Source organism: Sinohyriopsis cumingii, chromosome 4 (assembly GCF_028554795.1).
Source record: "Sinohyriopsis cumingii isolate HCF-2022 chromosome 4, ASM2855479v2, whole genome shotgun sequence".
Taxonomy (NCBI): Eukaryota; Metazoa; Mollusca; class Bivalvia; order Unionida; family Unionidae; genus Sinohyriopsis; species Sinohyriopsis cumingii.
In genome coordinates this window covers 65,338,767-65,361,766 of record NC_142964.1, presented here as the reverse complement: position 1 = coordinate 65,361,766, position 23,000 = coordinate 65,338,767, and the positions used below count along the sequence as shown (strand labels likewise).

General features: G+C 35.7%; 1 protein-coding gene across 1 annotated transcript in view; it reads left to right on the top strand.

Moving 5' to 3' along the window:
* The window catches only part of LOC149801353 (uncharacterized), a 115,179-nt gene that overhangs the window by 47,684 nt on the left and 44,495 nt on the right, over positions 1-23,000 (top strand). Inside the window, exons 12-13 of the mRNA XM_089956791.1 lie at positions 6,968-6,988; positions 18,654-18,674. Coding sequence (XP_089812917.1) covers positions 6,968-6,988; positions 18,654-18,674 — 42 coding nt within the window. The remainder of the gene's footprint in view (positions 1-6,967; positions 6,989-18,653; positions 18,675-23,000) is intronic.

Below are 23,000 nucleotides of genomic sequence, written 5' to 3'. Positions count from 1 at the left end.
GGCCAATTGACATATGTTTGAAAAAAACCCCCATCTAATTATTATCAATAAACTACTACCCAATGAGACAGCTCCGGTGGCCTAGTGGTTAGAGCGTCCTCCTCGGAAGTTGGAGGTCGTGGGTTCGAACCGCGGCCGAGTCATGTCAAAGATGCTCAGCATTAAGAGGTTAGTGTTATGACTGGTTGGCCTGGTGTTAGCATCACTATAAACTGCCACAGTGCAGACATCTTAGCGATATGTCTGAAAAGGTGTTAAAGCTTCGTTAAAAATCTTAATCACACACACACACACACACACACACACATATACTACCCAATGATCCATGTTATTGACACTGGAAACTAATGTAAAATAATGCACCTATTCAGATTGACTTGATATTTTCAAGTATATTTGAGTGCATTTGAGTAACATTAATACTCTGTTGTCTATATATTTTGATCCGTCCAAGCACATTTTATGAGATTAAATTTATATTGGTACAACAATATTAATATTGTCACAAACTAAGTAACAGAAAAAAGCAAACCCAAGAAGTTTTACAAAACTTAACAATTTAATAATCAAGGTTATACATGAAAATGTGAAAGGAACTTGCAGTATTATGAAGTATTATCCCAACTTATCCATATAAAGGTATGAAAGTCCTAAATTTACAGTCCAAATAATGAGCACTTTCTATTTCCACTGAACAGTCCAAACAAATACTTTTCCTCTCGAATAATATCTAAGCACAACATAAACACGTCTGCAGACATACAACAAAAGCACAAGAAATGTGATTGACTCCAAAATCAGAATGAAACTGATTGCTTTTTGTATACACTGTCTATTGTTACTGCCTATTGCTACTTGGCAATGGAGTCCACGTGACAGAATATACTGAGAAATTAAGCCATAAGCACCATTTCAGTCTTATTATTAAGATTATTGTTAATAATTATCAATACATTCATTTATAGATCCTATGCAATACTAAGCTCTTAAGATACTGAAGTCAAGCAAGCAAAATTTAACTAAAGATATTCTGTAGTAATAACAGCCATGAATAAAACTGATAGCATCATGTACCAGGAGTTACAAAAAATACAGATATACATAACAATATAAACTGGTGATTTGCGTTAGGTCTGTGGTGGTTTGTGGTAAACACATGGACCGACAAGAAACTACTTGCATAATCTCTGTCTGGCCTTCATAATCTTACTATAGAAAAAACTTATTGAGACTTTATATTTCTTTGTTCCGAACATCGTTTCAATCAGCAATGACACTCACGTCTAACTGAAGTCAGACTGGATTTATAATGCTATAACAGCTTCAAGATGTTTGTGAGACCCAATATCAATTTCAGTGTCTCAGTGATATCTTTCGCTTACATTTCCCATCCCTTAGACAATAGATTTTGTTCGATCTGCTATGTGTCTTGACATTAGAGTTTTCACAGGATACATGTTGTTTTGAAAAATGACAACAGTGGTACAAAATGATTCGCTTTCCTTTTAATAAGATTCAGTGGTCCGTTCATATAACGAATAATCTAGTATTGCCAACATTTTTTCCAACCTACGTGCTAAATATTACAACAAGTCATCTACCGCTTCATATCCAAAATAAAATCAGTTACAGGTACCCTTCACTACTAGTGTCACGTTTTGGCAAGGATTGATTCAGATGCCTTGAATGGTTTGGGCTATGGTCTGAAACTATTTACAAACAGGCAAATCATTTCAGTAATTACATTTCTCTGGTAAACTTGATGGTTGTAGGGGCGCCACCTATGACTTTGCGACAATCTGTCTCCATGTTGTCCTGTTCTTCACCGCTCTTTGGGACTTTGCAAAGTCCATGCCTGTCCACTGTTTGATGTTACCTTCTCATCTCCTCTGTCTGCCTCATTTTCCCTTTCCTCTGATTGTGCCATTTAGGATTGTCTTTGACAAGCAAGATGAATGTTGGATATGACCAGACACGAATAGTTTGCATTTCTTTACAGTGGTTAGCATATCTTTATATGTCCCAATTGCACGTTAGATTCTAATGTGCACTCCTCGTTAGAAACGTGGTCTAAGTGCGTGATGTTCAAGATCCTTCAATAATATCTCATCTTTAGGGCATGAATCCTTTTCTCTAGTTCCGCTATCGGGGTCCATGTCTCACATGCGTACAAGAATATGGACATGAGCATATAAGCTTGATGTTGGATCCAAATGTGCTGTTGCTGTCCTTCCCAATTGGCTTCAGCCTAGCCGATGCATTTTTTTGTCCGCGCATTGTTGGAAAAAACCTCAAGTTTGGAAATTTATCAAAGGCGATAGCACCTTGGTACTTGAAGCTTGACACTGTGCACAGCTTCGGTCCATTCACTCTTATTTCCTTTTAGATGGCACTCGGATTGTTTGTTATTAGCTTGGTCTTTTCAGCGTTGATCTTCTTCCCATTCCTTAGTGATACTTGTTTGAGACAGTACACTAAGGTTTCCAGTTCTTGTTCACCTCTGCTATGCCATCGATATCATTAGCAAAGCGCAGGTTGGCAGTTATTCTCCCTCCAACACTGATAGCGTTCTCATAGTCATCCATAATATTGGACATGTTCCTTTCGATGTAGATGTTTAAGAGAGCCGGTGACAAGAGGCACCCCTGACTGACTCTGACTGTGGTTCTAAACCAATCTCCTGTTGCCATTGCATTATTTCAACCAGGATGAGCTCTTGTGGGATTTGCGTAAAATGGACACTATATCCCGCAGAAAAAAGAAATTCAATGCGCCAAATGTGGCATAAATAAAATGGACAGGTGCGCTTTTTATTTTTAATTTGAGACGTTGCGCCAATCAATCATTTAAGATCCTAATTTTCTATGTTTTTTTTAATGAAAAAGGATAAATTGCATCTAGCAATCTTTTCCAATTGCACCTACGCTCAACCAGGCCATTTTCCTCATTCACCGGAGAGAAAAAAAAAACATGCGATGTGTCACATATTTCCAGCCTCGTGTTAGACCGGTAAATATCCATATGTATAGACATGGAACCAGTCTAGGCTTAGAACTGTAGAAGCCTCAGTGAAAATACCAAACATTTTTTTCAAATAACGTATTGAGGTTATTTACGACTCTGTTTAATTTACATTTGTTATCAAAGAAAATCTATAGTTTAGGCAGTTTTTTTAAGTCACTTGCTACCAGCTGCATGATGAGACCTTGACATTGTGCAATTTGCAATTGTATGAGTGGTAAGTTTTTCTAAGAGACATATATGAAACGGTGAATAACAGATTTCTTTTCCCCAAAATCATGCTTACATTGTGCCAGCACTGAGATTGACTTTGGAGAACATAATGGCACTGAACAAGATGGAGTAACCTATGAAAACCGAGATGAAAGACGAACCAAACACGAAACTTCTAAGAGTTGGATTATAAAAACATGACGAACACGTTCCAGTAAGGCTGGAAACGTGAGTATAGCTGGCTAGAATATGATGCAGATGAAAATAAAATGCACTGTAACTCATGCAGAAGTTCATGAAAAATAACTGCATGACCACTGGATGTCAGAACTGTATGATCTTAACTTATTAAGTTCATCGATCATCAACAGTAACTTCGAGACGATGTTTTGCAGTCAGCTGATTGTGAACAGTGCTTTTTCTGACAAAACAAAATCCATGTACCCTCCAGAAATTGCTTATAAGTTAAACATTGCAGGGACTGATTACCATGACGTTTGCAGGACTGACAGTATATTTTTTAAACTTTTCCATGCTGTCACTGCGTGGTCAGATGCACCAATGATAAAGAGATGAATATTTAAGTAAAGAAGGTAATTTTATCGTTTTTTTGTGTGCAAATAACAGGTACAATAGATGTAAATGATTTCACTTTATTATGAAGTTGGCATATTTTGAGCACAACATTGGTCCCATTTTTCAAATGAATCTCAGACCTGGCTGAAACACTGCCATTGACGAGAACTGCAATTTTCGCCTTGTAATACAGGTTTTCTATGGTACTGATTAGTTTTGCATTTATGCATGTTGGCCAACAAGGCTGCATGTCATACATTTTCGAAAGCCTTCTTGAAGTCAATGAAGACATAGAGATCTTATTAATACTGCCGATACATTTTACACAGGATTATTATGTTGAAGTTCTGTTCTATGGTGCTGCAATGTCCTGCTCTGAAACCAGCCTGTTCTTCGGGAATGATGTTCTCTTCTTGGGGTTTCAGTCTGTTGAGGATGATCTTAAGGGTAACATTGCTTGGGTGAATGATGAGGCTGATTGTTCGGTAATTCTGTTACAGCTGCAGATTTCCAGTCTTACAGACAGTGATGATCAGAAACTGGATTCAAGGGGTGGACCATTCTCCTATTTAGCAGAATTTGTTGCAGATTGTTGTGAGGACATCTTTTACTGAAGTTTCTCCTGCTTGAACACGTTCTGCTATTATATTATCTACGCCAGCTGACTTCCCTTTCTTTAGTGCCTAACGCTAACCTGTATTGTGGCCAGTAGAATGTTTAGTGCAGCTTGGTATCTAGAAGTCTCCTGATAGTAAAGCACCAAAACAGTATTCCATCCATCTGTTAAGAATATTTCTGTGTGACTCTTGCCAGCCTTGTCCTGGATTGTGGTAGATCTCACCTGTATCTCTGTTATTAGGTCTTTCGCCAACTGGTATCCCTATTTACTTTATTTTGGTTCATGCTTTTCTCTGTTTCCTTACATTGGTCCTGTAACAAGCTCTCCTTCACTCTCTTGAAGCTCTTCTTAGTCCTGTTGTCAATATCCCCGGAGTTTTTAGCTTCTTCTAGGTCTCTCCGCTACTAACATAGTTTTCTCCTCATTGAGGTTGAGGATATATGCTGTGACCCGGGAATTCTTTATCCTACGATGCTTGCTTAGGATCTTGCTGGCTGTGCCAATAACTGCTGCGTTGAAGGTGGTGATGAAGTGGGTGGTCTAGATTTATTTCTTTAGCACCCAGAATTGTAAGTGATACAAATGTGCCACCTATTGATGCCTCAAATGCTTATGCCACGCAGGGATCTCCAAGTTTTTAAGGTTCAAACCTAATCCTAACCTGTCTTGGCTTCTTAATTTTCCTAAAACAGAGTTTGATAATCATCATTAGCAAGTCATGGTCGCTTCCAGTGACAGCTCCTGAGAAGCTAAATGTTCTGGCAAGGTTGATGCTTGTGCAGAAGCGCTTCCTCACCAAGATACAGTGAATCTGGTTTTGTTGTTTTCCGTCTGGATTGTGCCAGGTCTATCTTCTAAATGGCTTGTTCGGGCCAAGGGTGTTCGTTAGTACTAGGTTATTGTAGGTGGCAAAGTTCAGAAGCTTCAGCAAATGGGGAGAAGGATATAGCAAAATATATACGCACTCCCAGCGTATTGGAACTGATGTCGACGGGCAGCACGCTGATCCATATTCCGCTCATCTAACGTTTTATTTCTCTTTCACAGAGCGTCTTTGACTAGCGTATGAACTGAGGAAAAACTATATCCTTTTCTTGCTTTGATTTATTCATTTATCAATCGAAAATTCGGTTGTTGTTGTTGTGTGATTTAACGCCATTTTTCAGCACACGATAGGCTATGCATGGCGGCCAGTATTAATGGTAGAGGAAGAACCCGGGAAAACCCAGAGAAGAACCACCGACCCACGAGAAGCTACTTGCAAGCTTTCTCACATACCCACATTGGCCGAATCCTGGACTCGAACCCACGCAGACAGAGGTGAGATGGCAGTGATCCGTAACGGAGAGCGCTTTAGACCACTCGGCCACTCGGGCCCCCCGAAAATTCGGTGCCGTGTAGCAGTGGATATAGCGATAAAGTAACAAGTTGATGCATTTTGCTTGCATGTTTAGTCCCAAAGTGTGAAGTGGATTTCACAGGCCATTGTACCAGAGAATGGGGCTAGATGTGTTAAATTTGAATGTAAGTAGACAGTAATACTTCTATACGTGAACTACCAACAACCCAGTACCACCATATTCACTAAAGCCTGTCACTCTCAGTTGTATATCATGTTCCACTGTCATTGATAAATATTTGTTTTTCAAGCCTTTGTCTCAATCCGTGCAGATGCTAGATATATGAAATTAAATCATTACATCCTTTATTGCTACAACCTGATACTTGCAACAGTTGAAGGTTACTGTGACCTGCATTTCAAATTTCATACCTTCCTTGATCGGTAATGTATTGTTCTAGGTGGAATCATTTGTATTCTGATTGCCTTCGTGAAGCAGTGTAATATTTATAAAGATAAAAGAAATGGGTTATGAATTTCGCTTGCTTGGTTCGTACCGTATAGAGGGCTTTTTTAATATTTCAATACGAGGCTGAAAATAGAGGTTTAGCAGCATTTTCCTTTTACTACAATGTCAGTAGAAGAGGTATTCTATTCTTTCTGTATGATTTTCATATATCACCAGATTCAGTATTCTAGTTATAGTTTTCAACCTTTAATGCACCCTCACAGCAAATAAGCTATTTGCTGCTTCATAACCAGAATGAACATAAATAATTGACAGATGTCATATTCTCCGGGAACGCTGCAGATGCAACATCTCCAAATGAACGTATATTTTCTTTCACTCTCAGAATTTTTACACAATCCTTAATGTTGCTATATTCTCCATTAATTGCAGTTGTATATAGGTTGAGCTACACGTCGTTTTCCAAGGCATGATAATATATGTTCAATTTTGGTAACGTTAGAGGAGGCACACCTTCGCCACTTCTTTCAGCTTTTAACCAGGTTTGATTGAAATGCTTGAGAGGTTTCAGCCATGGTCTGGAAAATATATTATTTGTGAACATGAGATCGATAGAATGATACACCAAAAACTATATAATTTACCTGCTTATTAAGTATCGTGAATATCGGGGCTCAAACATTATCTCTATGTAACCCATCTGATGTGTCAGTTCTTTTTTTTTTTACAGAATCGAAACCTAAGCCTGAAGGTAAGATCATATTGCATTTACCAAGTTCTTACCCCTGGTATTTCATTTTTCTTCTCCTTTCTTCTCTTTTGTGTGCATCACTTTTCTGTCGGAGGTGTTGTGACGGGTCTAAACTTTTTATGATTATATGTTATGCATATCCGTTTAAACAGCAAACAACATAACATTAATATACTTAACAATATCCTTAGGATAAATTGGTACACTGAATCATCTTCATCAGTACTGCGCCACTGTCAACATGATGCGTCTTCATAATTATTAAAGCCTTATAAGGAAAAGATGTCTGTCATTTATAATTTATGTACGGTATTTCCGGCCTATAAGTCGATATTTATTTACTTGAAAGTCTGGTCTTCGTCTTATACTCCAAATCGACTTGTATATGGATTATTTCATTTAAATTGCATCGACTTATTTATGGATTACGGTACCCGGTATGCTATTAAAATTACTCTATAATCGGCATAGTCGAAAACAGGTCACGTAGAAGTACCAATTCTTGTTCAATTACTGTCAATAAATTGTTATAAACTAATATGACTGTTGTTTATATTTATAATTTTTGTCATTATTTAGTTTGCATTCTGCGTGTATTTTCTTATTTCTCAAACATGAAATAAAACAATTATCGGTAAAAAAATATTCACTTGGCCGCATAGCACACTTACGGTCTATACTCTATAGTGTACTGTACTAATTTAAAGCATATTGTTTGTTCCTAAAAAAGATATGAAATAATTTTGTTTTAATCATCCTTTTTAACCATACCTCATTCTTCTTGATCACATTTTAGCAACTGGTCCATTGATATTTGATTTTCCAGTATACTGTTGGACATACTGTTGGACACACGCGAGCGATTACCGGTATAGCTTTTTCATTTATATAATTGAGCCTACAGAGGGATGTAATCCATATTAACTCGAGCGTTCTATGATTTTTGATACAATACCGTAGATTTCGCTTTCTATTGAATTCCCAAAATCATATGTTTATTGTTGTATTTGACAAAGTTTCTCAAATAAATATGGTTTAAACTAAACTAAAATCAGATATATTGATGGACTACTCATAGATCATCAATTATCCATTTTTAATTTTGCATTTCATTTTAAAGCAAGTTGTAATGTCAACACGTCATCTATATTCATTCTTAACCAGATGTCGTTTCGGTGTCTCTCTTTTGATCATACCGGTAGTTGATAAATTGGTCTCTAGTTTCCAACAACAATCAAAGCCAGTTGCCGCAATTGTTTAAACCATATTGGCTTTGGCTACCGATACTAGTTACCGTATTGCTGGTACCTCCATAGTTCTTTATCATTAATCCGCATCAATTACGCTACCCAGTTTTACTATCAAGTGGATTAAGAACTCCAGGAAATGATGCCCACTTCCCTTCTTTGGATGTAAATAATGAATTTAGCCATGGGTATTGTTTTCATTGCTATAGTACTGACACATTTTAATGAGTTAGGTATGTTTTGACCAATCTTTGCAGTCATAAACATTCATATAAATATCCCTGTACAAATCATACACCTTATCTCACAATGCCTCCCATCAAATCGCGCAAGTCTTACACAGTGGCTTTTAAGCTGGAAGTTGTAAAGTTTGCGGAAGAGAAAGGTGGGAATATGGCTGCTTACAAGAAATATGGTGTACGTGAAAAATGTGTCCGGGATTGGCGTAAAGCTGAGGTTGCATTATGCGCTACAAAAAAAAAAAAAAAAAAAAAACAACAAAAAAACAAACAAACAAAAAAAAAACAAACAAAAAAAGAACGCAAATCGTGGCTGCAAAGCAAGATGGATTACTATTGAAGATAAATTTGAAGAATATGTCTTGACACAACGCGTGGAATGAACTCTGCTGAACTCAGACTCAAGGCATAGGAAATCGCCACTGAAATAGGAATTGAAAGTTTCAGTTTCAGTGGAAGTACGTCATGGTGTTTTAGGTTCATGCAAAGAAGGGTCTGTAGGATAAGACAACGCATTACTCTAGCACAGAAACTACCAGTAGACTTTCTGGAAAAATTGAACAATTTCCATGAGTACGTCCAAGACAAGATTAAGACTGGCAATTCGGAAATGACTAACGTGATAAACACGGACGAAGCGCCGTTAACATTCAACATCCCAATGAACAGAACAGTTGATCTTAAAGGATCTATCTGTGCTACTATTAGGACAACAGGTCATGAGAAGTCAAACTTCACTGTATTTCTCACATGTTCTGCCGATGGCAGAAACTTGCCACCAATTTTGATTTTTAAAAGAAAAACAATGCCAAAGGAGAAATTCCCCAGTGGAATAATGATTGAAGTAAATCCAGAAGGCTCGATGGACAATAACATGATGGGAGAAGTGGTTAGATGTTTCGCACATCAAGTTGGTGGATTTTTCCTCACTAAGAAGTTTCTCCTCATTATGGAATCTATGCGTGCACACATCAGTGCACATACAAAGGTTAGATTGAAACCAAGAAGACGTCGTTAGGCATCATCCCAGGTGGTATGACAAAGTTATTACAACAATTAGACATTTCCGTTAATCGCTGTTTCAGAGCTGAGCTTTGGAAGATTTGGGAACAATGGATGAGGCAGGCGAGCACAGCTTCACAAACATGGGACGTATGTGGCACACTACGCATTCCCAGGTTGCACATTGGGTTAAGGACGCATGGGACAGGGTTCCTGAATCGGCTATTGTGAATTGCTTTGCTAGGGCAGAAATTTTCAGCAGGATAGAGAAGCCAGATGAGGATGATGAGACGGAGACAGACAATAATGAGAACATTTCCAATGATCTGAGCCCTGAGATAGCCGCCATTTTTCATTCCGATTCGGAAGATGAAGACTTCGAGGGTATTTCAGATATTGGAGATGATTAAGTGAACTCTTAATCATTATTTTCTTAATTAGAATATGGAACAGTTCTGCTACATGTAATAAAATGAATTACAACAGTGATAATTGATATGTTAAATAATATGTATTATAAAGTTGTTCATTTGTGTAAATTCGAAACAGCATTTCAATAATATGTTAAAGTATAATAAAAAGTATTTTTATTTATTTTTGTTGTTGTAATTTTTCTGTTTTCTGTCTCTTATTTTTCTTCACATTTCTGATTTCCCTATGGATAGCCTCATTTCCCAATTGTTAGCCTCATTGAGTTTATCTCATCTGTTGAATCTTGCACTCAGGACTGGTTTCAACTGGAATGATCAGGTTAAAGCTTTAGACCTTTAATTAACAGGTACATAGCATGCACAGCCATGTGACTCTTGTTGAAATGGATATCATAATTAAAACAGACATGGATTGTTTGTTCAGCTGTGTCAATTGGTAACGGAATATAGCAGTGCCTCGTACAGGAGAAAAATCACAAGCATGTTAACATTGGTGTTGCAATTTCACGATTGCCGGTAATATGGAATACCATGCAGTGATACCACCAATATTCATGAAACAGGAAGTTACTAGTGTAAAAAACCTGGCCTCGTCTTACACTCCGAATCGACGAAAGATTGAAAAGTTACAAAATTAGTGAATTCGACTTACTCCCCCCATGGACTTATATGCTGGCAAATACGATACTAGTGAATTTGCCCGAATGTTTTGCTTCAATGGATTCGATGACAGTAGAATACGAAGTGTATATCACATTGCATATTTTGTACGATTCCGAGACTATGAGAGATATATACAATCAGGTGTTGAAAGATACAGCACGAATATTCAAAAGATCAACGAAACGCATGCATAGGTCAGGTTTGCTATGCTATGTATTTCGTCTATATACTTCGTCCCACATATAGGGAATTTTTTCAGTTGCTTTGACACTGGAAAATGGATGTTCCACGGCGTTTGCATTTTGTCTAGGATGTCATTGATAGTGTAAGAGCTATTCTCTTTTTTATGAGTTTGATATATCAACAGATTCAATGTTCAAGCAAACGTTTCCTACCGTTGTAAACCTTTAACATGCAACCATCCATCAAATAGCTTATGGTAAAGTTATATGCAGCAGAAATGTAATATAATATTGCATTGTAAAGTTTCGAAAAGATTTTATCTCATTCCTACCAAATAGGTGACTATTGTAAGAACCTTAATGCCACCACCATTGTCAGCGTTCGCACAGATAAAAGCATATATATATATATATATATATATATATATATATATATATATATATATATATATATATATATATATATATATATATGAATCTCAAACACTCCAGGACTTTTGCAAAGGTAAGAACTGGTTTCATAGCACCCAATACTTGGGGCTTAGTGTGCTAAGTTTGTGTACAAATCCGCATTTATTGCACTTTCTACCTTTTCTGGACAGTGTATGGTTATTATTGTATATATTGTTATAAGCACCACAAACATCACTAAAGTAGGTCACACTTTGCTCTGATATAAGTTAGTTTCAAGCTTTTATCTCGGTCTTTGCTGATACTAGAAGCATGACACTGGTTGATTGTCTCCAGTATCGTTAGTACATGAATTTCAGTTATATATCATGTTTCACTATCATTTATAAAAGTATGTGTTTCGAGCCTTTGTCTCAGTCTCTGCTTCTGATAGAGATATGAAATTAGATGAAACTATCCTTCCATCCTAGAACCCTTTACTTGCAATAAGTCGAGATTACTGCGACCTAGATTTCACATTTCGTAGCCATCTTGTGTTATATTGCATTTATACAGGTAGCATCATTAATATTCTGTCCATCTTCATGAAGCAACGTGGTATTTTTAGTGATAAAGTATCAGGGTGATGCATTTTACTTGCATGCTTCGTCCCATATGTACTTAATTTTTCTCATTTCCTCTGGGACTCAAAATGGATGTTCAGCAGCATTTACCTTTTGTGACGATGTCAATACTAATAGAAGAGGTACTCTGCTCTTTCTTCATGATTTTGATATATCAAGAAAATCAATATGCTATCTAGAGTTTTCTATAGTTCTGAACCATCATTATGCAACCATACATCAATGAAGCCGTTTGCTGCTTGATGACCACAATACACATACATTCTCTACAGATGCCATCTCTCCTGGGACCCCACACTTGTCACATATCCAAATGAAAGTATGACATTTTCTTGCACAGTCAAATGTGCCACTGTCCGTGCAAGTGCTATATAGTCTCCATTACTCTCCGTTATACATTAATTGGCCTATACGTTGTTTGCAAACTATGATAATGTTCAATTTTGGAAACGTTTGCAGCTATTTCAGATTTGAACCAGATTTGTTGGAAATGCATGAGTGGTTTCAGCTATGGTCTGAAACATAAATTATTTTTGAACATACGGACAGATTAAGGGATAAATCAAGAACCAAATGCACTTCTTGCGTGTTAAATACCAACAGATCCGCTCTAATGTGTCATATCTTTTTAACCGACCTCGAACGACTTGTGGAAGGTAAAAGAAAAGGATTTTTGCATGCTCTTAAGCATGAAACTCCATCTTTTGTCTCTTGCTTTATGTATCACTTTTCTAGCTTGTGGTGGGACGGGGGTAAAATGTTATTTGCAGAAAAGGTGTTTCCTCCCTTTTCACATTTGTAATATAACAAGCTGTTACATGCATTATACAGTTTCCGTTAGGTTTTTCTCTTTTCTATCAAGTAGGTGTTTATTAGTTATATATCAGCTTTTATTATATACTACATTTGTTCTCCATTATTTTACGTAGTGTGAATTGTGCCGTATTCTACGGTACTGAACACCTTGATATTGTACGCACGTGTACAATGCGTGTGACCAAAAACAACAGAGTGCATTAGGAACTACCTTGTAAACAACAAGTACACTCATGTAGTAGACTTTAGGTTTCAGTTTATTAGAATTGTTTGTGGATGAAATAAAATGGCTGTTTCGTCAATTTGAAAGTAAATTTGATAAAGTGAACAACGTGAACGAGTTTACTGATTCACCAATGAAACTTCCAAACAAGTAAATGAATGAACGGTAAATAAATGAACGTGATATTCGCAACGTCCATAGCAAACTTGACAGACGTAGTATTAAAAATATCGTTCTGATATTTTTCAACAGTTATTTAGAAAAAATGTTCATAACTTTTCGTTAATGGAATGGTTCAGACTATGACCAGTGCTCTCTGGGGTATATAAAAATAGGCTAGAAAAGCATATTGAGGGTAAGGGGTATTGCATATCTATCAGATATGTACCATTTTATACGTGAAAGTACTAAATTCGTTGGAAGAAATGTAACTGAAGGTTTTGGTAGAAAAGTAAGGACCCTTAGAGCCAATAAGCCGAGACGAAGAATTATTATTTCCGCTGGGTGAATGGATTGTGACGCACCAGCTGCTTTGCGATTTTGCACGTTAACTTTATTGATACAGTGTTTCTGATTTAGGCTAGCGATAGACGCCATGCATGTCGGAACATAGCTGTTGGAGCATGCACGTGACCACGCATACACGTCTTCTTTAGCTGGTAAAAGAATGGCAATGTCATCACAATTTACTCTCATAGTTCTGCAAATCCAAATTACATGAGTTATGTCATAGATTCTAAAGCTTATTTACACATTTATCGACATTGTACTGTTATTTTGACTATGTTCCAAGTGCAGTAACGTTCTCCTTACTGCACTGAAAATGAAATAATGTGATATTCCATAGCATCTTTTTTGATAATTAGAGTTGAAAGAGTTCATATTTTTCCCCACATTAAGATTCCAAACATTCAATGACAGAACGGAAACACACACGCAGCTGAGTCAAGACACGTCTCTCCGTGCTCAAATACATGTATTTTTTGTGGAATTGACAAGCTAATAAATCAAGGTCGATAATCAGGGAAATTGAGAAGAATCGACAAAAACAGATTAAAACAAAATCAGTTAATTACAGACAAGCTGTTGCTATGTTCGTTCATTCATATCATAACTGAAAATTTCAATTTTGATTAGACCAAAGCGACAACTTTTTAAAATGATGCTGAGCGCGTGATTCAGTTCAAATATCGCTAGGCGGAGTTATGTGCACATTAATATTGTTGTTGTGTATTGATGAATCTGCGCTTGTTTATTTATTTTGGAACAAGCATAAATTCAGTTACTTTGTTTCTTGTAGTGTGTTTTTTTTATATAATTAAGCTTTAAGTAAAATAATAAAATGTGTATATAATAAAGACGATACCCCATTTGTATTCGAAAACATGAGCTTGTTTCGTCGGATGGATACCACACTCCCACAGGTCGTACAGTATTCATCCGATAAATAACTTGTTCATATTTTACAATTCAAATGAAGCAGTCTATAATGAATGTTATTGATATAAGCCTTGTACTTCAAACTTTTGTCTCAATCGCTATTGATGCCACGCGCATAAGACTGGATGATTGTTTCCATTGTCTTGTTACTAACTGACACTTGCAAAAAATCGATCTCAATGTGACTTAAATACTCCATTTCTTTGCATTTGTTTATATTTTGCATACTCTTATGCATATATTCTTGACGCTTGGTGCACTGACACAGGTTGAGGAGTATTGCGCCATTAACAATATTACACATCTTCAAAAGTTCTAAAGCTTCATATTCAAAGATGTCTGTGTTGGCTACATTTAAGATACTACTTACTTGAAATGTTGTTATTTGCTGTGTGCTGTCTTTAATTGCATTATGAATATTTATTATTCCATGCATCAATAATAGTTCTGTACCTTATATCAAGCTTGGCAATGTGACTAACAATTTATCCTTTACTAAAAGTATAGTTTAATTATCTGTGTTTCCTATAAACCGTAGAATATATTCCATATCAAAGGCATCCGTTTACTACCTGTGCATTTGGAGTTATTAATAATTCAATGCTCTCATGACCTATGAATGCGATGTTGATCCGTTTAATATTCCTGCTGAATCTTCCACAAACCTCATTGTTTACATTTCTCTTAGTCTCACATTCATACAAAATATCCAATGTGATATACATTTCACATTTTAGTGGCCTTGGAACCATTTTCTTCTTTAGGTCATGACAATCCCGATCGTAGATGGTAACTTGTTTACTAACAAGGTCGAAGGTCTCTTTCAAGACCAATTCAAAATCAACTTGCTTCTCTCTGTGTGGCATTTTAATCTTGCTCTAAAAGAACTTTTTTGAGATGATACATTTTTTAAATCAGCAGTGACACTCGTACCTTACCTAATTCGAACTGGATTTATAATGGTATAATAGTTTCACGTTTTTCTTCAGACGTCATACTAATTTCAGTGCCTCGGTGATATTTTTCAGTTATATATCCTCCCTTATACAGCCAATTTAGTTTGATCTGCCATATGTCTTGAGGTTAGAGATTCTACTGGATATACGTTTTGTGCAAAATATCAACAGTAGTACAGAATGATTCCCCTTCATTATATGATTCAAAGGTCAGTTCCTATAATGTATAATGTACATTGCCCGACATTTTCTCCAATCTACAACATGCTACCACATCTCCAATAAGACATATACTGCTTCTAATATAAACAAAAAACAACAAAAGTTGAAATTTATTAGGTACATTGCTTATATAAAGACTACAGCTGAAAGTACTGTATTTCCATTCACTCTCAGATTTTATACTGTTCTTGCCAGTGCTCTATGAACAATTGCGCTAAGTTATGTACGTGGTATGTCATAATACATACTCAGTGTAGAAATGCATGAAGAAGTACCACTCACCACTAGTTTTATGTGTTTGCAAAGTTTGAAGCAAAGGCCTTGAACAGTTTCAGATATGGTCTGAAACTATTTACAGACATGCAAATAGGGAGTGAGATATATAAACACATATTCACTCCCAACTTATTAAGAATGCATGTAGGTGGGCAACGCGCTGATCAATTTTCAGGCCATCAAACGTTTCATTTCTCTTTAATAGGGCGCCTACAATGAGCACATATATGTTGGAAAACTAGTTCCTTTTGATACTTTTATATATTATACTGTATGATTCATCTGCTTTCTTCTTTATTTATTTATCACTTTTGAAATCGATGCTCAATAGGAGTGGGTCCAAGGATTAAGGTCATCCTCTACCCAGAAATATATTCTCCTTGGCATATTACGACTGCAATAGATCAAACGTTGGTATATTTTCAAAAGTTTTCTTCGATTTCAATATAATATCTTACCTAGTACAACCCTGTCGCCACCAGCATCATTGTCATCCGCACAAATGAATACATATCCACATGTCCTGGCTCGCTACATCTCAACCATTATTTCTTCCTAGAACCTATTAAACATTGTGACTTGGATTTTGTAGTGTTCGATTCCATCTTTATTGACAATTTATGAATACTATTAAACCTGAACAGTGATGAATACGATGACGTTACTAAGGCCTGTCACTTTTAGCTATGTATCACGTTTCACTTTCATCGATAAAAGTTGGTCTTTAAAACCCTTTGTCTCAATTGATGCAGTTGCTAGAAATATCAAATTAGATCATTCCATCTATCCTTCCAAGAAAGTACATTTCACATTGGTTTTCCTTTCACATTGATCTGATGACTTGTTTTTCTTGTCACTCTGTATTACTTGTCACACATATGCTCATCAATCAGTATTGTGCCATTGTCAACATAATGCAGCTTCATAAGTACTAAAGCCTTATAGGAAAAAGATGTATTTGTCATCTATATTTCATGTACTGGTGAATGTCTCTAACTTCAGTCGTTCATTGCAACGTATTGTGTTCAGTATGTAATTGCATTACGAGTCTTTATCACCGGAATCATCTCTACTAGAACATTACCTTACCAAAAGCTTGGGTCAAAGTGACTTACAATTTATACGTTATGGACATAGTTCAAAACTATTGAAACTTTTCCATGTGATATATACTTCTAAACAAGTGCATTTCGATTTAATAATACTTGAACTATGCAACATCTTGTCTCGAAGGTATAAGAATATATATTTTCAGTGTAGAAAAACATGAAGAAGGTCCCCTCACCACTAGTTTTATGTGTTTGCAAACGTTGATTCCATTGCCTTTAACCGTTTGAGCTATTGTCTGATAATATTTACGGACATGCAAATAGGGCAAGAGATATAGCAAGACATATTCACTCTCAACGTATCAGAATGCATGCAGATGGGCAACACACTCATCAATGTTCAGGCCGTCTAACGTTTCTTTTCTCTTGAATAGAGCGCCTACGACGAGTTCATGAATGTAAGAAAAAGAGTTGGGTTTCATGATTGTACCCATCCCGATGCATTATTCATATTCTCTATTCCTATTCATTTTTCATTTCGGAACTCGGTATTGTGTAGGAGTACTTCTGGATTTAGGTTTTCTTCTACTACAAATATAATCCTTTTGGTATATTACATTTCTAATAGATCACATTATTGTATGTATTTGATTGTTGCCCACAATTTGAATTTAATTTCTACCTACTACATCCATGTAGTCACCAGCGCCATCATCGTACGCACAGATCTAATTATCATTATATGTCCAGCCTCGCTGCATCTCTAACATTTTTTTTGTTCGTAGGACCTATCAAACAGCGTCCTAGGACAGATCAAACATCTTCCTAGAACCTAAATTTGAATATACATAGGCAGTAAGTGCGAATTCTATCTTTCTCATACAATGTATGAATACCATTAAACCACAACAGTTATGAGTAACACCAACATCACTAAAGCCTCTCACTTGCAGTTATATACCACGTTTCACTGTCATTTATAAAAGTTTGAATTTCAAGCCTTTGTCTCGGTCTGTGTTGCTGATAGAACTTTGAAATTAAACGATTTTTTCCATCCTTTTTAGAACCTTACAAGTGAAGGTTACTGTGACCTACATTTTACATTTCATAGCGTCCTTGATTGGTGATGCATATATAGAAGTGGAGTTATTGCTAATCTGACCATATTCATAAAACACCATGATATTTATAATGATAAAGTAACCAGGTGATGCATTTCGCTAGCATGCTTCGTCCCATATTTACCGATTTTTTCTCATTTCCTCCGGGGCTCAAAATGCATGCTCAACAGCATTTACATTTCGTCAACGATGTCAGTACAAGTGCAAGGGTCGTTCTACTCTTTCTGTATGATTTTGATATATCAACATATTCAATGTTCTATCTAGATTTTCCCACAGTTTAGTATCTTTAACGTGCGACCGCACATCAAATAAGCCATTTGCTGCTTTATGACCACAATTAGTATACATTAATACAGATGCAATATCTCCCGGGACCTCAGCACTTGTCACATCTTCTAGTGAAATTATCATATTTTCTTTCACTCTCAAATGTTACACTATTGGTGCAAGTGCTATATTCTACGTTACTCTCCGTTATATATTGATTGGCCTACACGTTCTGTTAAAGGTATAATAATAAATGTTGAATGTTGGAAACGTATTCATCTCTATGCCACTTCTTTCAGCTTTGAACCAGTTTTGATGGGAATGCATCAGTGGATTCAGCTAGGGTCTGGAACATACGTTATTTCCTGACATACCACAGATACATGGGTAAACCGAGAACCATATTCACTGCATGCGTATGAAATACTGATAGGCTCCGACAACATGTATTGTCTCTATTTAGAAGATCTAATGTGTCATTTTTTTCTTTTCAGCCATGTTACGACTGATGAAAGGTAAAACAATACAAGGTTTTGGCATACTCCATCTCTTATCTCCTAATGTATATCTTTTTAAGCTTTTGGTGGGGTTGGGGTAAAATTGTAATTTTAGCAGAACATTTGTTTCCTCCTTTGTTCACATTCGTAATATAACAATATGTTTTGTGCATTATAAAGTTTGCAAAAGGTTTTATCTCATTTCTATCAAGTATGTCTTTATGATAGGAACCCTAATGTCAATACCACCGTCAGCGTCCGCAGAGATAAGAGCATATAAATATGCCACTCTGATTGCTTCTCAAACATTTCTTTATTTCCAGGGTTTATGCAAAGGTGTGTAATGGTTTATAGCACCTACTACCTGCAAAAGCTGCTTAGGTTGCTAAGTTTATGCATCCATTCGCACTGATTGCACATTCAGTGTTTTCTGCACAATGAATGGATAGTATCGTACCTCAGGAATTATCGCCAACATCACTAAAGTATGTAACTTTAAGCTATATAACAACCTTTACTGTTATTGATACAAGTTTGTGTAGAAGCTGTTATCTCAATCTCTGCTGATGCTACAAGCATAAAGCTAGATGATTGTCTCAATTGGTTTTAGTACTTGACATTTTCAGGCAAAGAATGTTAATGTGAGTTACATGCTCAATTTCTTTGCATTTGTTTAATTTTTGCATTGAGAGCATGACTTGTTTTCCGTGTCACCAAGTATATACTCTTGTGCATATATTCTTAAACCTTGGTACACTGACACAGGTTGAGGAGTACTGAGCAATTAACATCATGATGCACCTTCACAAGTAATGAAGCCTCATATGGAAAGATGTCTGTGTTGGCTACATTTGAGATACTAGTTAATTTCTCGAAATGTTGTTATTTACTGTGTGCTGTCTTTAATGCATTATGAATATTTATTATTCCACGCATCAATACTAGTTCTGTACTTTACATCAAGCTTTGCAATATGACTTACAATGTATCCTTTACTAAAATTAGAGTTTAATTATCTATGTTTCGTATAAACCGTAGAATATATTCCATGTAAAATACTTTTTTTTTTCGAGCAGCAGTGACACTCATGTATTACCTAATTCGAACGGGATTTATAATGGTATAATAGTAGCAAGAAATAATTTAACTTATCTGTCTGGTCTACAGCATTTTAAAGATATTTAAATTATTAAAATCTGTACGCAATAAAATTTGGTTTGAGATGATATATTTAATTATTCCAAACATCTGTTTAATAGCACTGATACTGACACCGGACATAATTTCAAACAGATGAATAACAGTATAACATTTACACACATCGTAACTTCTCCAGTGTCTTATTGGGGGATCTTCTACTTACATTTCCGTCCCTTACAGATCAAATTTTGTTTCATCTGCTTTGAGTCTTGAGATTAGAAGTTCCACAGAAAATACATTTTATGCAAATTGTTAAGATTGGTAGAAAAATAATTGTGCATCTTCGCTGTACGATTCCCAGGTCAGTTCATAGAATATATAATGTCGACTTTTAGACTTATTACAATAAATAAATCCACCCAAATGAAAAACTAAAGACAACACTAAGACTGGTTCTATTTCAGTTGTTAAGGTCGGGATAATTGTATTCTTTCAACTAAACGATATTGACACAATAAAACTAAGACACAATAATATAGCCAGTATGTAGACAAATTTCCTGTCCAAATCATTCAAAGTTACCAACAAGTTTAGTAATTTCCAAGAGAAAAAGTAATGTCCCGGACTCAAATTCAGATAAACATGTTTACTTTCAATAATAATGGTCTCACTATTTAATCTATATTAATAACCAAATATTCACTGTGTATTATGTTGTTTACTGAATACAGGTCACTCCTAAGGTGGACCATTAAATTGATTTTGACTGTTATGTATATTTAATTTAATTGTGTATTTGGCAGTTTAAAAAATATAATTTTATTTCATTACATGCTACTGTAATGTAACATTGTATGCTGGACTTTTGACCTTGTCCAAAATTGAGGTCATTTCTGCTTGACATGACTGACCTTTTCTTATTTCATTTATGTCAAGAACTAATACATGGCTAAATTATTATCCGTGTGTATGAGCTTAATATCAGAATTATTATTCAGGTAAACAAGCAGTAAATATGTTGATTTGAATCAGGGGTTTGGAGATTCCTCAGTGAATTTTACAGGTTATTGTGTTGTAAGTAAACAAGGCTCATTAGATCATTCTAGAAGGCAATTTTCCATTAGGTAATGTTTATTTTTTAGAAAATGCTTATTATGACCTGAGGTCTTTTGAGAACTATATAATCTTGTGATTGTGAGGATTTAGTCATTCGTGCTTTAACATCTAGTATCTTCAAGTTGTAGTAGGTTGTGACCAGTTTGGGCTGAATTTTATTTTCTTCAAATGATTGAAATCAAGTGATTTTCTCTGGAAATACAAAAGTGATCTGATAAAATTCTTGGATAAAGACATTCACTGGAATTTATACTGAATTCAAAGGTGGAAATCTTTTCTGTGATTCAGCAAGAGACTTCTGACACATCAGCACTCTGTAGGCTATAACAGATACGTCATCGCCTTCTGTTTGGAATCTTTTAGGGACTTGAACTGAGTTTATGCAGGATATGTTATTATTAGGACTTGTGTCTATAATTCTTAGATTATTTTTAGATTTAATTTTCGCATTACCCTAAGTTCTTTCTTTCTCATTTTCACTTTGTGTTCTAGGGAAATAAATTATTTGGTAAATTATACAAAGCTTGTTGTCTCCACTCTTTTGTGTTACATATTTTAAGAGCATAGTCTCGTAACAGAAAATTGGGCGCTTGTCCTTGGGATATGAATTTCTCTAAAAATTTTGAGAAAAGTTTGTTTTTGAAATTTAAATTTTCGGAATTTTTAATATCCCAAGTATTATTTCACATTTTAGAAATCTAAAGTTAACTCAGCAAGCTTTTTACAATGTCTTCTAAAGTGGGGATCTTTATTTCAAATGCAACCCAGGAACAGTTAGATTTCTTAAGAAAAGATGAATTGCATCAGCTTGCTTTGGATTTGATTAATAAGTCTCTATCAGACTCTGAAATAAAAGTAAGGGAATTACAATTAAAATACAAGATGGAAGTCGAGCAAAGAAAGCTTAAGCTTCAGAAGGAGAAATAAGAGAAACATGCAGTTAGATATGGAGGACAGAGAGGAGAAAGCAATTGGAGAAAGGAGAAGCAAATGCAAATAGATAAGGAGGAAAGAGAGAAAAATGATAGTGATGAAAGAGGAGATAGAGAAACAAATGCAGTTACAGAAGGAAGAAAAACAAATGCTACTGGAGAAAGTGTAGAGGGAGAAACAAATGCAAATGCAATTGGAGAAAGAGCGGGGCAAATGGAAAAAGAAAAGGAAGATATAATTGCAGCGAGAAAGAGAGAAGAAAGGGAATATCAATTTAGATTAAAAGAATTGGAGCTGGCAAGTGAAAAGCAGATCACCACTCTACATATAAATTAAAATTTTGATGTTACTAAGAATATTAGGTTATTACCACCTTTTAGGAACATCAGGAAACGTAGGTCACTTTCCGTCATATATGACATTTTACTGTCCTTAACACAAATGGTGGGAAATTCTTCGATCTAGAAGAAAAAGAGAAATATTACAAGTACTCTACAACATTAAAATAAGCCAAACTCCAAAGTATATCTTTGAATATCTCTCTCCCCATATGTCCGAACAAACAATCTATGCTGCAGATGATGGTGTGTTGTGTATAATTGCACTATGAACCTTCAATATTTTATGCATCTACTACAACTGTTCATTACATCAAGCTTGGGTCACTGTAACTTGCAATGTATGCTTTACTGACATAGTCTAGTTATCTGTTTCACTAAAACCATATACATTTTTCCATGTTATATAGATTAAGTTATGACCAGTGCATTTGGAGCTGGTATTAATTGAAAGGAAAAATCTCATTGCATGCAACATCGGTGATCGTTGTGATATTCGTGCTGAGTCTTTAAAAGCATGATTGTATACATTTCTCTTAGTGTCCCAGTCATACAAAATATACATTTTGATATACGTTTCACATCTAAGTGGCATAGGATCCGTTTTTTATGTACCCATGGAAATCTCTGTGGTATAGAGTGACCTCATTTTTGACAAGATCGAAGGTCTCTTTCAAGACCAGTAACAAGAAACAACTTAATTGTTAAAATCTGTACAATCGAAACATTGGTTTGAGACGATACATTTCATTGTTTCAGAAATCTTTTCGAACATTAGTAACACTCATACCTTACTTAATTTGAAATGGATATATAA